Source organism: Anabrus simplex, chromosome 1 (assembly GCF_040414725.1).
Source record: "Anabrus simplex isolate iqAnaSimp1 chromosome 1, ASM4041472v1, whole genome shotgun sequence".
Lineage (NCBI taxonomy): Eukaryota > Metazoa > Arthropoda > Insecta > Orthoptera > Tettigoniidae > Anabrus > Anabrus simplex.
In genome coordinates, this window is record NC_090265.1 from 1,554,818,111 (window position 1) to 1,554,836,519 (window position 18,409).

The 18,409-nt window shown below is 39.5% G+C and overlaps 1 protein-coding gene across 1 annotated transcript in view; it reads left to right on the forward strand.

Moving 5' to 3' along the window:
• The window catches only part of LOC136858508 (uncharacterized), a 144,577-nt gene that overhangs the window by 42,411 nt on the left and 83,757 nt on the right, over positions 1-18,409 (forward strand). Inside the window, exon 4 of the mRNA XM_067138105.2 lies at positions 9,727-9,884. Within this exon, the coding sequence (XP_066994206.2) occupies positions 9,727-9,884 (158 nt within the window). The remainder of the gene's footprint in view (positions 1-9,726; positions 9,885-18,409) is intronic.

An 18,409-nucleotide genomic window follows, 5' to 3' on the forward strand; every position in this document is an offset into this window, starting at 1 on the left:
AAAATATTCCTATTGAGGTTTGGGAGAATCATGTGGGCCAAGAGACACACGTCCTTGCAGTATTCTAGCTCAAACACCCATGGGAGGAAAAGACCTAGACACTGAACGGTTTTCATTCAAGGAAGTCGAAGATGCTATAAACAGCTCCAAGAATAATAAGGCTTGCGGTCCGGATAATATCTACAATGAACACATCAAAATTGCTTTCCCGACACTAAAATAAGCAATAACATATGTCTTGAACCAATGCCTTAAGCAAGGAACGATTCTAAGCAGCTGGAGAAAGTCCACAGTCAAAATGATATATAAAGGAAAGGGAAGCACGTAAGATCCAAACGCTTATAGAGGCGTCGCTCTCGAATATACGATGCTAAAGATCCTAACAAAACTGTTATGTTAACGCCTGACTAGAGAAGTCGATTCCAAACTACCCGAAGAACAATTCGGTTTTAGAAGAGGGAGGAACACGATTCAGGCCATCAAGTGTCTACTGGATGATATTGAAGCAGGTACAACTAGAGCGGGAGGCAAGCTGTATACCATTTTCGTCGACTTCTCCAAAGCCTTCGAATCTATCAGTTGAAAAATTATAATGGAGAAACTAGACAGATTAATGAGAAGTAATGCAAGTCTCAAACGACTAATTCAGAACATACTGGCCTCAAACTGCATAGAAATTAGTGACGGAATAGCGAAGTCCAACCCAATTCAACAAACCACCGGTGTACTACAAGGGGATCCACTAAGCCCATTACTATTTATAATTGCTACGGCGGACATTATAGAAGTAATCCCTGAAGAAACAAGCATATATATGTATGCAGACGATATCGTGATTGCCTCGAGTTCCAGCGAGAAACTGCAAGAGACACTTGACGCACTGGTGAAATGGACAGAAGAGAATGAACTTCAGTTAAATGAGGAAAAGACAGTAACAATGACATTTAGGAAAGGAGGTAAAGCATCAGAGTTTCATATACATGGGAGACCTCTAAAGAATGTATCGAACTTCAAGTTTTGGGGGTCACACTACAAACTAGAGGTAATGTTTTCTCTACCCACATCAATGACAGGACAAATGCAGCAATCAGAGCCATCAATGACATACAGAATTTGAATAAGTTATCTATCAAAACAGCCCTGAAACTATTTGACCTCAAAGTGTCACCAGTGATCACCTATGGATTAGAAATTGTATGGCCGCATCTAAAAATGAAACAGTTCGAGCAATTAGAAAAAGTGAAAGCTACGTTTCTGAAAAAGGCACTATGTGTCTCGAAGTATACGCCTTCAAGGCTTGTATATGAGTTAACTCACGAACCTTTCTATGTAGAAGATGTCCGTTGTCACCTACCGCTACCAACTACACCAACATATCTACAGTTCACAGAGAAGTTACGACCAAAGAAGAGAGAAATATGGAGCGAATTTTACTCGACGGACGCAATGGTTTACAAAGACTGGCAAGCAGGAGGATATGAGTTCAGACACTTGATTACACGCTTTGCAATACACGGATTTCATTATAAGCTGTGTAGAACAAAGAAATTCCATCAACCAGACACGGACTGTGTATGTGAACGTTGTGGTAAGAGCTGTGAACGATATCATGCCATGATTTGTACTTGTCGGCGCGAATCGATGATAGCCTTCTGCAGAGATGATTAATGTTGTGTATTAATGTAAATATCTTTTGGCCATTGGCTGCAATAAAATATTATTATTATATGTCTTAACTTGCTCAGATATGGAAATAGGTAGCAGAAAGATTACTTGGGTACTGGTTAATCAGTTTGATTAATTGATTAAAGCGACAGCTCTAATTTTTATTATTAAATAAATGATATGCATAATAAAATATTAAAAAGTGAGTCTTTTGGATCTCCTGCATAAGCATACATGTATAGAATGATGTAGTAAATAATCGTGTCTATCAGCCTTGCATTCACACTGGAAAATACATTTTCTTTCATTGGAACAGCAGGTCCCCACATACTCCATGTTTAGTCCATATTGGTTAAGTGTAGGCCAGGCTCTACTAGGTACATCTAAACCAGCCTGAGCCTTTTATCCAGCACCTGTTCAAAGATTTTCATGGTGTGACTAAGGAGACATCTTGGTCTGTAATTGCTCTAATCAGTGACGTCTGCTTTTTCTTTCCAGATGGGCATAGTTGAGTTGATGGTCCATACTACTGTCGACCAAAATATTATGTGTACTCAAGTTTGGAGGTTGTTTATGAAATAACCAAGTGGTCTACAGAAAATTCAACACCATCATTTTCCTCATTTGATTTCACATTCGGTCATGTAGGTTTTGAATTTTGAATTTATACCTTGATATACACGTAACAAGTTAAGGATTCAGGCATCACCAACAGTATGTGCGTGATTCTCCCATTCATCATCTCCCATTAGAACACAAAAGATTATTAATTACCGCAGGATGGAACGCAAAATGTGCCCGCTTTTAAGTGTGTTTCAACCATGCACCAAGTTTAAGACATTGTTTCTCCAAAACCCATCATCTGATCAAATCCAAAATTTAGAAGAATATGCATCAACATGTTTTATACATTATTCATAAATCTCAGAATGGTATTAAGAGGTCACGAAACTTATTTCCCATCAGCTTTTCTCATGAATGCAATTAAAAAATGAGAAATTTACTTATCCAGTAAATAGATACTTGCTTATTAAGCTACAGGCTAATAATAATAATAATAATAATAATAATAACAACAACAACAACAACAACAACAACAACAACAACAACAACAACAACAACAACAACAACAACAACAACAACAACAACAACAACAATAATAATAATAATAATAATAATAATAATAATAATAATAATAATAATAATAATAATAATAATAATAATAATAATAATAATAATCATCATCATCATCAGAAGAAAAAGAAGACAAAGAAGTAGTTCCTGCAATCAAGTACTTAGGAAAATGGATCTCAGCAAGTGAGAGCGAAACTTTGGCCACAGATACCAGGTGCGTCAATTTAGAGAGGGCCTATCATTCCTGTTAAGATATCTACACCTCCAAGTACTTCTCCAAGAACCTAAAGCTGAAGCACTACAACTCATTAGTGAGACCCTCTGTACTCTATGCCTCTGAGTGCCTCTTGATGAATCGAAGGTGCCCACTCAGGAAACTAGAACTTAAAGAGATACTAGGACCCATAAGAGAGAAGGTTGCCACCTACAGCATCAGGCACAACAACAAGCTCTACAAACATGAGGAAGACATAATCACATGTGAGGAAAAGGCGACTGACCTTCTATGGGCACATGGCCCACCTGAAACCCTGCAGGTTCACCAACAGAATCCTCTCAGTGACAAGTAGAGGAAAGGCTTCCAAGACAAAGTGGATCATCTCAGTAAAATCAGACCTATAGGAACTGCAGATTCCATTAGAGACCACAGAGAACTGATTTCAGTACCAACGGGCTATCCTACAGGGATTCTTCCCACTGTCCTTTACATGCAAAAAGAGTATAGGGACCACCAGACCTAAGTGGATGAATGGAAGGAAGCAGGCACACAGCCAGAAAATGAAAGCATACTGGACTTAAAAAAAGCAGAAGACCATAGCTGAGAGTTAAGGTGGGCCCTGTAGGCCCTAGTAGGCCAAAACAAACTAACAAATAATAATAATAATAATAATAATAATAATAATAATAATAATAATAATAATAATAATAATAATAATAATAATAATAATTTTTATCATTTTTACGAGGGATTGAGGAAAATCTTCAAAAGACACTTGTGAAGGGTCCGCATTCCACAAGTGTGTGGGATTCTTACCCACTAAAAACCAAACACCCTCATCCCACGATGTGTATCATCACCCCCGAACCGCTCTCGCATTACTTCAGGGTGATATCGTGCTTTGTCTTTCGGACCTCGTCTTTCTTCATTTCTCCTTTACGATCGTTCGTACGCTTCCAAATCCTTCTTCTTCTGACAAAGGACATCCTCCACATATACTGTTATCAGTTCTCGTAGTTCAGATTCCACACATCTTTTCTGTATCGCCAATGGCCGCACACAAAGAAGGTGTGAAATACGTCGTCGATGTCATCACAGTATGTGCATGCTGCGTCACTCGATCTGCCCACTTTATGCAGGAATTTCCAAAAATATCCATGTCCTGTTAGAAGCTGCGTGAGATAGTAATTTACTTCACCGTGGACCCTTTCAACCCAGATATCCAAGCGTGGTATCAGTCGATTGGTCCATTTACCCCGAGGGTCACTTTCCCATCTGAGTTGCCATCGCCTCATCCGTTGATTGAAGGCACGCTTCTTTCCACATTTCTTTCCCAGCTCTCCTTGGGTATGCCAGATTTCATGTCGCTCCAATGCAAGTAGGTCCATTGGGGCTATTGCTGCCAACCGTGAGGATTGCGGGTTCGGAAACCGTGCAGTATGCACATGCAATACGTAAAGCTGCTCTCAGTTGTACGGCAGCTATCCTTCTCCGATACCAAGCAAATCTCAAGGATTCAGCCCAGATTTCAGAGCCATACAGGAGCACTGACTGAACCGTCGACATGAGAAGACGTCATTTACTGGATTTCGGACCTTTAATATTTCCCATCAGTCTGCTAAGTGCAGTTATGTATTTTACTGCCTTATCTGTCACTCTCTGAATATGACTCCAAAATGTGAGCTTGAAGTCAGTGTCACTCCTAGATATTTTGTGCTCGCAGATGTTTCAATCACTAACTCTCCAACAGTCATTGGTACAAGAGTTTCGATCCTTTCCCTCATCAGAAGAACTATCTCTGTTTTGTGTTCGGCTAGTGTTAGACTGTGGCTCATCATCCATTCTTTTATGAGCCGCATCACCTGGTTCAGTTTGATTTGAGCCATTTCAACATTACAAGCCACTATCAAGGCGGCCACATCATCAGTGTAGCCCACAAGCTTCATGTCCTCTGGCATCTCCAAACGTAACAAGCCATCATACATTATGTTCCAAAGATCTGGACCAAGGATCGATCCCTGTGCTGCACCAGCCGTCAGGTGTTTTGTCTTTTGTCCATCTTTCGTATCATACAGCAGAGTGCAATCTTTGAAGTAATCTCTCATTATGCGCATAAGATATTGTGGTAGCTTGAAAGTTTCTTCAAGAGCTACCAACATGTTGCTCCACCTTGCCGAATTGAAGGCATTCTTCACATCCAGGGTCAAAAGAAGTGTCAAAATGATGGTTGCCCATTTGTGCTCTTCCTGCTGTATTCACCACCTCCCACACTGCATCTAGCGTCGAGTGTCCTCTCTGAAATCCATGTTGGTGAACAGATAGATCCCCTGTTAGTTGAACTGCTGAGAGGATTCTGGGCTGCAAAAGTTTCTCCAGGCCTTTTCCAGCTGTGTCCAGCATACATAAAGGTCTATAACCACCAAGTTTTCCTTTGCTGTTCAAAACCAAATGGGCCATTTTCCATCGGGAACTAAAAACACCCGCTTGCAGGCAATGATTGTACATATTCAGCAACAGTTCTGGACATAGTTCTGATATTATCTTTAGCACTTCTGTAGGTATACCATCTGGTCCTGGAGTTTTCTTGTTTCTACGAGAGCTAATAGCTCTATTCAGCTCTTCTGCTGTGAAGAAGGGTATATAATCCAATTCTTTTTCATCTTCACAGTCAATCCTCTCTGGATGGTCTAGGAATAGTGTATCCACAATTTGTGTAATGGTTTGTGGATCCGCACTCAAGGTTGAAAATGTCCGGAGTTTCTTCATTACAATCTTGTAACCTAGTCCCCATGGATCATCTTCTACTTCTTTAGCTAGTGACCACCATTTATCGGCTTTACTTTTTCTAATTACATTGTGGAGTTCCTTCTTCACTGACTTGTACTCTGCTGTGGCTGAGGTATTCTCTGGACTGCCTCTCATCCTCTGAGCCCGGCGTCGAAGTCACAAACAGTTCCTTCTCAGTTCAGCAATCTCTTCAGTCCACCAATACGCTGGGCGCTTGCTATTTCGCGGTCTTCTTCAGGACATTGAAGCGTTGCATGCTTGATGGATTAATGGCATGGTGAGTTCAACACATACACCAGCTGCTTTTTTCCCTCTACGAGCAAAACATTTTTCTGTTATGTTCTCCATACCATTCCGTATTACATCAATGAACTTTTCCTTGTCGATACCGGCTACGTTCCACCGTGCTGGCCTGCGCAAGATGTTTCTTTCTTGAGGAGATTCTTGGAGCAGTTGAAAAATGATGTATTGATGATCACCCCCGTATAGTTCTCGATCTCTTCCCATTAAGCAATCTAAGGTGCGACATCCTCCAATGAGAAGGTTCTGTCCGGTATTGCTCCCTGTCATCCTGGTTGTCGAAATGTTGGCACATTTCCAATGTTGTTGACCACTAAACCTGTTCTGGCTGCCATCTCCATTATACGCCATCCTCTGGAGTCTGTTTGTGGCATGCCCCAATCCGACGCTTGAGCATTTACGTCACCAGAGACCACTAGTCTGTTTTCCATTCTGCGTATTACAACCTCAAGGCCATCAAGTTTCATCTGAAAGTTGGAAACAGATACATTTGGTGTAAAATAACAGCTTACAACAACAGCAACAACAACAACAACAATAATAATAATAATAATAATAATAATAATAATAATAATAATAATAATAATAATAATAATAATAATAATAAAACTTCTGGTTTTGCACACATCTCAGGAAGTTTGAAGTAACAGGTGCATGATAATTTATATCAGAAATTGTTTGTTTTTATTTTCAAGAATGTTGTCTTGGACACTTTTCTGTTGGTAACTGAGCATATTTTTTGAAGTTACTATTGCAGATCCAAAGCCCTCATGAGAAAAGCTTATGGGAATTGTTTTTTTTTTTTCATGACCTCTCAATACTATTTGTTTCAGTGCTAATCACAGGTAATTACTAAATAATGGAGGAAACGTTTAAGCAAATAGCGAAGAAAATGGTACTGTACATACAACTTGTAATCAGTAGATTCAACTCTGAGTTAGGCATGGCATTGTGTCCCACTATCGCAGCAACATCGCACAACTATCCCTAAATCAGCCAGCTACTGATCTATATTGTACTACCCAATACAAGTATAAAAAAGTGAATTAATTTACATATTTCAGAATCTTACAGCATAACCATTAGAAATATAAAGATCACAGTGTGACCAAGAAAATAATGTTCCTACTTCTCCAAGCCAAGAAAAAGTTACCTTACAAAACTGATAACAACTTTTTTGTTGGAGACACAAAATTCTGAAATTTATAAACAATATATAAAATATCCCAATCTATATTATGTTAAAATTTGGATTTGCTCAGATGAAGGTTTTTGGAGAAACAAGATCTTAAGTGTGATGCATTGTTGAAACATATTTAAAAACAGGCAGTTTTTGCGTGCCACCTGCGATAAAAATTTAAATAGTACAGATAATATTTTGGCCGACAGTAGCGGAGGCTTATTGGTGGTTACAATTTTTTTGAACAGGGCAGCAAGAAATTCTGCTCATGTTCTAGATTTCTGCAGGTATATCATCTGAACCAGTCGGGTTTCCACTCTTCATCTTGTTGATGGCCACCATCACTTCTTCTGCTGTTATCTGTGGTACTGGTACATGGGTGGGCTGAGGGCTTAATGGTGGTGGATGTAGGAATTCCATCATTGCAGAAGCTAGTCTAGTAATTGGACCATCCTTGAAAGATAGATGGTGGGTCTCTGATGATCTCAAGATCACTTTACAATGGCGAAAAATGAAAGTATCCTCCTATACATGTATTGAATAGGAGGATACTTTCATTTTTCGCCATTGTAAAGTGAAAACCGTCAATACGGAATGATTCTAATATCTTGTAATGATCTCAAGATCATTCATGACATGTCGAATGTCGTGGGATGCACGATTGCAGGATTCCAAAAACACCTACACTTCACATTTTGTAGTAAATTTCATATTTTATCATGGATTAAAAAACCATAGTGATACAATCAACTGACTTTTAAACACCACACACACTTTTACAGCATTTGGTAACATTTTACATTCATCATGATTATAAAAATCTACCATTTCATACTTCCCCCCCCAGAGGCTCATTGCTCATGAGACAGGCATGGTGATCATGGCTTTCAGAAAAGATGGGGATTGCTTTCATTCACTAGTGGTAAGATCCTCATAATCGTTATCTTTTCTAGAATCCCAAAGAATATTAAATCAGTGAAGCCAGGAAAGTCTTCCTTTTTTTTTTTCATCTTGCTAAGCTGTTCCCTTTCTTCACTCTATACCCTTATTTTTTGGGGATCAAATTTTTTCTCTTTCTTTTTTAATTGATGTTACAGGATTATGATGCTCTTGTTAGTTTTCTTTTAAAATAAGAGGTTTTCTAAATAATTACATGGAAAATACTACAACTTTTGATCTGAGACATATTGAGAATGATAACAGAACTCAAAATCAGTGTCATATCATGTTTGACTACAGGACTGAAAAGCAGCCGTGTTTGGAAATACAAAGTCCTGTTCTCATGCTCACATTAACTATCCCAGGGATTGGCATATTGCTTTTCGTTTACAATTTGTTTTCCGTCACACCGACACAGGTAAGTCTCATGGCGAACATGTGATAGGAAAAGGCTACGAGTGGGAGGGATGTGGCTGTGGCCTTTATTAAGGTACTTTTTTTCACATTTGTCAAATACTGGGGCTATACTTTAAGGAGAACAATGTATTTTTGTGCATAATTTCCCACTGAGGTAGACACTTCATTTGCAAATAAAGTATTTTGATTTGATTTGAAGGTCACATTCTCTTCCTTCCCAGTCCTAGCCCTGTCCTTTCCCATTGTCATTGTATGATTTGTCTGAGTTGGAGTAAAAAAAAAAAAAAAAAAAAGAGGAGGAGATGTATGGGTTCAAATCCTACTCTTGGTCATTCTAGAAATAATTCCCTGTCCCCTCTCTCCACTTACTTAAAATAAATGCTGGGATTGTTCCTAATAAATAAATAAGTGGACCTGAGGTCTGCAGCTCAGTCCTAACCCCAAATTAATTACATATATTAAAGAACAGACAATACATGTTTTGGCCGGCAGGGTAAGGGAGGTGGTGGCATACAATTTCTAATCACTAGATTGTGTGCCAAAAGCCTGGATTAAATTCCTAACCTCTCCGCAGTGCTCATATGGAGTAAGGGCATATGACACTGTTGATGGTGATTCATCCGTCGGATGGGGACGTTAAGCCTTGAGCAGACCCCTTGGTGCTATTCGACAGGAGTAGGCTATGTGCCGGCACTAGGTTTCACCATCTCCCTACTATCATATATCACGTCATTCATTTCATCTCATTAACTCCTCTGATGAGGTTGATGTCAGGAAGGGCATCCGGTCATAAAAACCCTCCACAACGGATTCATCTCACCTCATACTTGACCCCATAGGGAAACGGGACAAGGGTTGGACAAACAACAGAACAAACAATACATGTTACCAGAGTGACTTTCTATACACTTGGTACATGGTTCCATGATCAGGTTTCATTGACCTCATCAACTCTCTCTTACGCAGATTATATGCAGCAAAAGGACAAATCTTGTTTTCCAAACTATGTTTTCTATGTTGCCTAGAAATTGAACTATAATACCAGATTGTACTAGCTATACTTAAAGGGAATGTCTCTTTTGTGCAGGTCATATGAAACAAATGGACAAATATGTTTCCAGAATTACCTTAAATGGATTACTCCTTGTCTCAATGAGACCCAGCTACATCGAGAAAAGAATTTCATAAGAATGGTTCATGCCAGTTGGAGAACTCTCTGTTCCACTGAAGGATGGCATTCTATCAGTAAGTTAGAACAACAATTTTACCTTTGAACTAGAGAAAGTAGCATAGTCTTTTAATCTAAAATGTGACCATTTTTGAGAATCAAACCTGGCACAAATTAATTTATTTAAAATTAAATTTTTTTTCAGCATTTGTCCGGTACACTTTTACTCATATTTATTTAGGCTATTATTATGATGGGTTCACCATACCCAAAGCCATTTTAGAACTACTGACAGCAGTACATGTCTGTACTCCTTAACATGAAGTACCAACACCATTTGTAGCCACTCCACTGGAGTATAGATGCTATCTTCATTGAGATTTCAGTAGCATTTTCTCTACTGAATCTCCATCACCTTCCTGTAATGACCCATTTGCTCAAACTCATTGGCTGCTGTAGGGTGTCAGGTTATTTCTTGCCATTGGACACTTGGTGTTAGCAGTTTCACAGCTAGTTGCCAACCTAGCACACCCTCCTCTTTTCTCATTCCATACAAGAGTTATATAGAAAGAAAATGCAGTCCCAAAAGAATGGGGAAAAGTAAATCATAATACCTATTTTCAAAAAGGGATATAGAAAGAAATGCAAGAATTTCAGAATTATCACCCTTATCCCACACACATTTAAGAATTTGAGAGGTACTTAGACAAAAAATGAGAGAAAGTGTAGAAAACAGATTTGAAGAACAGCATTCTGGATTCAGAAAGGATACATTGATTTTTGACCCTGTCTTTAAATTAAGATTATGGAAAAACAGTGGGCTATGGGAAGGATAAATGTTATGCAAAGGTTATTTTTGTGGTCAGTAGATAATATAATCCCTTGAATGATTTTATCCAATGTATATATTTTAGTACTGGTAATGCATTGCAAGAGGATGGAAAATTGGATAAAAAGGTGCAAAGAAGTTCTCTATAAGAAATATTTTTTGCTGATACTGACATATGCTTCAGCAGCATGGACATTGACCAAGAGAAGCAAGAATAGGATCCAAGTAACTGGAAAATGGTTCCTGTGAAGTATCACAAGAAACACCAGACTGTAAGGGTACACAGTGAAGTGAAAGACAGAGAGTTGCTTTTGGGAAATAGCAGGAGAGGATTGATTCGGGAAGCTGTAGTGGTTTGGGTACATGATGACAATGCCAGAAGAAAAAATGCCAAATCAGGCATACAAGAAAATGATGACAAGGAAGAGGTCTAGTGGCCGGCCTAGAACTAGATGGAGGGATACAGTGTGGGAAATGAAATGGCGTATGGCTTTTAGTGCCGGGAGTGTCCGAAGACATATTCGGCTCGCCAGGTGCAGGTCTTTCGAGTTGACACCCGTAGGCGACCTGCACGTCGTGATGGGGATGAAATGATGATGAAGACAACACATACACCCAGCCCCCGTGCCATTGGAAGTAACCAATTAAGGTTAAAATCCCCGACCCGGCCGGGAATCGAACCCGGGACCCTCTGAACCGAAGGTCAGCACGCTGACCGTTCAGCCAACGAGTCGGAAACAGTGTGGGAGAACATTAAGGACAGGATAATCGATGTTGACAGAGGAATGATGGAAGGACAGAGTTAAGTATACTACCCTACCCAGAAAGAATCTAGAATAAGGAACAGATGATGATGATGATGATGATGATGATGATGATGATGATTTCAACAGTTGTATGAATATCTTTGAGAGTTAAAATCATTAACACGCGAGAGGTCGCACCTGCGGCAATTTGCCGCACTTTTTAAATATTTGTTAATAGTTTCGTTGCTAGCCGCTGTAGAGCTTAGGGCGCTTGTTTCATCCCTCCCCTCCCTCTCTCCCACCTGACGTTGATTATCGTCAGTGTATTGCCTGCTGCGTTCCGGAGTAGTTTATGTTTTCTTTCACTCTCGCATCTGCCGCGGCAAATTGCCTCAAACAAACCCTCGCATAGTGTATTCTTACATGACTGCATTTCCAAGAAAGTTTCTTAAGTAAAGTTCGTAAGGTTTATGGTGGATTTCAGTGAAGTGTGGTGCTGTAGTTTTATCTTGAATTATGACCAAATCATTCATTGAAATGTACAAATGCAAACGTAGAGGCAATTTGCTCACGCGTGACCTCTTGCGTTCTTTAAAAACTCACGCAATTTTACCAGATTTTGCAAAAACATTTCATTAATTTTTCACATTGAGAAAATATTGTTAGTGGGTAATTACGTTAGTACTAGTTGAAAGGCAGTTAAACAGGGTACATATTTATATTTTTAACAGAGCATTCACTGCAAAAGGAAAATAGCAGCTCATTAGAATATGAAGCGTGAGTAATTTGCCTTCGCCCGACCTCTCGCGTTCTAAAACGGGTGTGACCTCTCGCGTGTTAAAAGAAAAAGTCATATCAGATGATGCCAAACCAAATAGTTTTCATACTCTTATTCTTGGAGAATGAATGAGAGAATATTGAACATTGGGCAGTAGAGAAATTTTTTGTGACAGCAACTGCATTATCCCCACAATATTCTAAACTTATTGTTTGATCTTTTTGTACTTTTAGAGATGTCTATCACCAATAAGTGTTTTACCTCTAATTGAATCAGAGTTGTTTTAATAATTGGGAGATAATTTCCTACATTTAAAAAACTACCACCTCTCCTGTAGGCATTTCACATATTGCTAATCTCTGTAGTGTAATTGGTTAGTCATCATAGTTCTGTTCCCAAGTATGTGGTTCAATCCCAGCTGAGGTCAGTGGTATTTGAGAATGTTTAAATGTGACACCTTCATATTGTTGCCTTCTGGCATGTTAACAAATTCCTGCAAAGCAAATGTTGACACCCTGTTGTGTCTATAGCAACTGAAGGTACATTAAACAAATAACATTCTTAATATTTATTTATTCTAAGTATTGTCCCAATAAGCTATTAGCTCGAGGGAGGGACTGCCCTTTACAATATTAGCTTTACAGTTCATGCTACGAAAAAATAGTTTAATATTCTTAATATAATATACGTTGATCACAACAATGTTGGCAGTGCACTGGAGAAAATTAACAGTTATATTTAACTGTGGCAATAATAATTAATACATTTCTATATATTTTTGTAAAATAATAATAAAAACAGATTTCTTAAATAGTGAAAAAATTTTAATACTCCGTATCTCCACGTACCATATTTCACATGATGTTGTGTGCTGCGTGGGCTTTATGCTCAACAGAGCAAAGTAGATAGACATTCCTTGAACAAAGTATTTCCTTATATTTTAATAGGTGTAGCATAAATGTTTCTTGAACTTATATCTATATGAGTTTTATTTATTGAACTACAAAAATAACTCCTAATTCAACAATCTTTGTCAAACATTGAATACTTTCTCAATGCACAAAAGAATGCTGTCAACAAAACCTATCAGTGCTGGTATTTTTACAATAGCGCAGCATTTTACAGCACAGGTACCATATGCTAACACTGAAAGTGCAGGTGATCATTCTGTGTTCTTCCTATGACATTAAATAGTTTCAAATTATTGGAAGAAAGGTCAGATTATTATTGTTATTGTCATTATTTTTGTATGGTTTTATCCAATGTTGTATTTGTGCTCTGGGGAACTTTAGCTCATATTACAGTTGTCACTTGACAATTTGGTCTATGTATATACATTGTGTAAATAAGCAGCCACAAATTATGGAATGATCTCTATAATGTTATCATGTAATATGTATTTATAATACAAAATTTAATTTATGGCTGTAAGTAAATGCAAGGTGATCCATATAAATCTTTAGAATTTTACAATTTAATTACTTAAAACTTTTGGACCAATAATAGCAAATGTTTGCAATCTATTCTAGATTTCCTTTACTTTCCTGTCTAAGCCAGAAGTCTGAATTACAGAGTAACTGTGGGAGATTCCTCAGAGTAAATGTTGAAAATATTTTCCACCTGTATCCATACACAGCTGTACTTGTTGCACCATATTCCATAACATTCTCTGAAGTGTACACTCATCAATATTACTGATTTCGATCCTAATGGCCTCACAAAATTCAGCAAGTGACTACAATCTATTTTGTATACTCTATCCTTAAGGTAGTCTCATAAGAAGAAATACAGTAAGGTTAGGTCAGCTGATCTGGGGCTCACAGGTTATTTTTTTTTAGATTTGGCAATCATCGAAGAAGTTAGCTACGAGTCTCATGGAGTCAGAAAGTGTATGCCGCGTTGCCTCATCTCACTGAAAATAGCCTTCTATCAATTCAATATCAACCATTGTTCCATGAATTCCAATAGGTTTCCACAATAAAAACACATTGATGAAGAGAGTACTGCATGTTCGTGTTATGACTGTAAACTAATTAATAATAGCCAAGAATAGTCATAATGGTCAACAATGGATGGTAGGGGTACTAATATAGATTCTCCCAGAGCAACTGAGATAGTTAAACTCAATTTCAAGTTCACACTAGCTTCTACAAGGAAATTATAATGACTGTTTGGAAGATTAGGACCTAAAAATTGGCCAAATATGCAGGCAAGTATGCTCTTAAAAATAGCTAGTTATGACAAAAAATGGAAAAAAAGACCACATTGCTTTTGCCACTACTTCTTTTATAATGGGCAGCCAACTGAAAACCAAACACCCGCCATAACAAACATTCTGCGTGAAAGGTGGCAACACTGTTGTTACGTATCGATACTGCCATTGTTGTGGTAGGAGAAGTGCATAGTGACAACTCACAGTTGCACGTAGTTGTTGGGTCATGTCTTTGTTGGTGCGTGGACTGGTCTAGTGTATTCATCCAGCTGTATAATCATCATCATTCACTACTGATCTGCATTTACGGTAGTCGCCCAGGGGGCAGATTCCCTGTCTGTTGTTTTCGTAGCTTTTTCTTGAATGATTTCAAAGAAATTGGAAATTTATTGAACATCTCCCTTGGTAAGTTATTCCAATCCCTAACTCCCCTTCATGTAAACAAATATTTGCCCCAATTTGTCCTCTTGAATTCCAACTTTGTCTTCATATTGTGAACTTTCCTACTTTTAAAGACACCACTCAAATTTATTTGTCTACTAACATCATTCCACGCCATTTCTCCACTGACAGCTCGGAACATACCACTTAATACCTATATAAATGGTCCGTTATTGGATACTATAAATTTTCCAGCTTACTCATTCCTGGTTGCCAGCGTTTCGCCCCAGTGTGCTAGGCTCATCAGATGGTAAATAGCACGCCCACCAAGATGCATGGCTAGTGCATACCGTGGAGGCCACTGCGTAGGCTATTTGGAGCTACCGGCAGTGCCAATGCACTATGAGAGACTTTGGCTCATGACCAAAAATTGATGCCTGCCTGGCCATCAGATGATATAGATCTTGATTCCCATAGGGAACCTAAAATATTTGTCCCGAATGAGTACATTTATAATACCAATATAAATGGTCCATTATTGCACATTATAAATTTTCTACCTAACTCATTCCCAGTTGCCAGCGTTTCACCCCAGTGTGTTAAGTTGGGCTCATCTGTTAGTAAATAGCACATCTACCAAGATGCATGGCTAGTGCATACTGTGGAGGCAATTCCAATTGAGAGGTTTTCATTCCCTCCTCGATGGGGCAGGGGAGGGGCGGGCCACTCAGAAGGTGACGACTTCTCTCTGGCCAGGAGATTTGTGGGGGTTTGCTGGGTTGTGGGAGTAGGTTGAAGGGGGATGTGGATTGACTTTGTAGAGGAGGGAGGGGAAGGGACTTTTACCACATTTATTTTTTCCTTTGTTATGTACAGTTTATAGCACACAGTTTAAATTGGTGTTGGAGAGGTACATTAGTAGGTTAAAAAACGTTATTACAATATATTACAGTACAGTATGGTATTACAATATTTACAATACAATTACAATTCATAGTACACAGTTTAAATTGGTATTGGGGAGCTACATTAGGAGGTTAAGAAAATGCAATTACAATATTTTACAATACAATGTGCTGTTACAATATTTACAATATGATATAAACAGAGAGCTCATAGAATTTTATATCATAATTAATTTCTGTAAAAATAATACATACTTGGTTATAGTGTGGTCATAAGTGTTCATTATATGACATATTACAATATATGATGCTGTTAGTTGTTTCTACAATGGATTGATATGAAAATACTTAATTGTTTATAGGGTAGAGGAATAACATGATTACATAGAGATAGAATACAGTATGGTCATATGGGTTATTATATTACATGTTACAATATATATAAATGTTGGTTGATTAATACAAAATTAGTACTGAATTGTTTAAAGGGTAGAAAAATACAATGATTACATAGAAATGAAATACAATGCAATGTGGTCATAAGGGTTCATCATATTAAATATTACAATATATACAGATGTTGTTGTTTCTGCTTCAGATTAATACAAAATTAATACTTAATTGTTTATAGGTTAGAAAAATAAAATGATAACATAGACACAGGGTTTTTGGTTGCAATGTGGTAAATCAAATAAAAATAAATAGATAAATAACATTTGGTTGTGATGTAGATTCTGCACACAGGGCAGAAAGACATCGGATTGAAGGAGGAGTGGTAAGGATGCGTGTGCGTGCTCCCAAGTGTGTCATGTATTGTATTATTACTATTGGAGGATGGGGGCTATTGTGGTTGGTGAGGTGGGGTTGGAGAGCGGGAGGTGGTGTAGTGTAGTCACAGTCCTCAGGTTGGGGCAGGGATCGGTATAAGTGGAAAGGTGTTTGGATAAAATGTGGGGAGGGGTGAGAGGGGCCATTGAGGAGTGGTTTAGGGAGGGGTGGTCACGGTCGAGGGCTCGTCGGTAGGTGCACTGGAATTGGATGGGGGCGTAGAAGTCAAGTTCGGGGAATGGGAATATGTCGTGGACGTCCGAGGTGGGATAGCGGAATGGGAGCTGGAGGGCGTGGTGTATGGCGCGTCGTTCTGTGGAAAGGAGGGAGCAATAGAGGTTAGGGCTGGATTTAGCTATGGCTGCCCTGGTGGTGAGTCCATAGGTTATGGGAGGTCAGACAAATGTCTTGTATGTGTGGAGGAGGAGGGAAGATTGGAGACCCCACCGTGTGCCGACCAGGCGGCGCACCAGTCGGGCACGGGGGGCCGTCTTGGACTTGAGGTGTTGGAAGTGGGGATGAAAGGTTAGGTGCTGGTCAATGAGGATGTTGAGGTATTTTAAGGTGGGTTGGGTGCAGATGCGGCTGTTATGTGTTAAGGTGGTCAGGATTGTGAGTGGTGCTGGATTTGCTGTGGTTGCGGCAGAAGAGGATGGTTTGGGTTTTATCGGGGTTTAGTTTTAGGTGCCACCAGTCGCACCAGGAGATGAAGGTGTTGAGGTAAGTTTGGATGGTTCGGTCGATGGTTTGGACTGAGTAGAGGGGGCCACGATGGCTGTATCGTCTGCAAACTGTAGTAGTTGGGTAGAGGCAGGGGGTTGCAGGATATCAGCTATGAAGAGGATAAAGAGTAACGGGGAGAGGGGTGATCCTTGGGAGACTCCTAGAGTGAGAGGAAAGGGTGAGGAGAGTTGGTTGTTTATGGATATCTGGGTGGTGCAGTTGTTTAAGTATGAGGATATCAGATGGATGTAGGAGATTGGGAAGGCAAAGGACCTTATTTTAAATGAGGAGCCAGATAGAGTCAAAATCCAGTTGGAAGTCAAAGGTGATTAGGAGCGAGTGACGAGTGCGGTTAAAGTTATTGGATGTGGTTTGAATGAGATGGAGGAGTTGGTCTTCAGCGGAAAGTTTGGGCTGTAAACTGAATTGTGAGGGGTTAGGAGATGGTTGGATTGCAGGTGGGAGTGCAAGTGACAGACTAGGATTTTATCCAGGATTTTGGCTAGGACTGCGATCAAGGTAATGGGGCAGTAGGAATCGAGTTCGGGGGTGGGGGGTTACCAGATTTAGGGAACAGGAGCATTGTGGTATGTTTCCAAGAAGTGGGATAGAATCTTGTGTGAAGGACGAAGGTGTAGAGGTCGGCCAGTAGAGTGAGGAGGGATAGCGAGGCATGTCGGATGTGGAGGTAGCAAGTTTTGTCGGGTCCAGGGGCTGTGTTACGGAATTTGGACAGGACTGATTGGATTTTGGTAGGTGTGATGGGGTTGTCAAGGGGATTGTGGGAGAGGGTGTGGTTATTTGAGGGGGGGGAGTGGGGGGGAGGAGTCTAAGGAAAGATATAGTGGGGTATCGGTGTTCTCGAAGTTGGAGTCGAGGTGGGTATTAAAGCATTGGGAGAGATGCTGAACGAAGATTTCCAGTTTCTCCTGGATGTTGGCTGGAGCTACTCTGAAATGAGTTATGGGGCATTGGGGGGTGGATTTAGTCCCGAGGAGGCTATTGAGTTTTCGCCAGAATTTAGTGAGACGGGTGTGGAGGGAGTTCAGGTTAGTGCAGGTTCGAGCCCAGGTGCGGTGGTAGTGAGCTGTGAGGTAGTTTTTGATGGTTCTAAGGGTTTTCCAGTGTAGGCGAAGGAAGTAGTAGTCACGGGTTGTGGTGAATTCTCGAAGGTAGGATTGGGAAAGTTTCTGTAGGTGG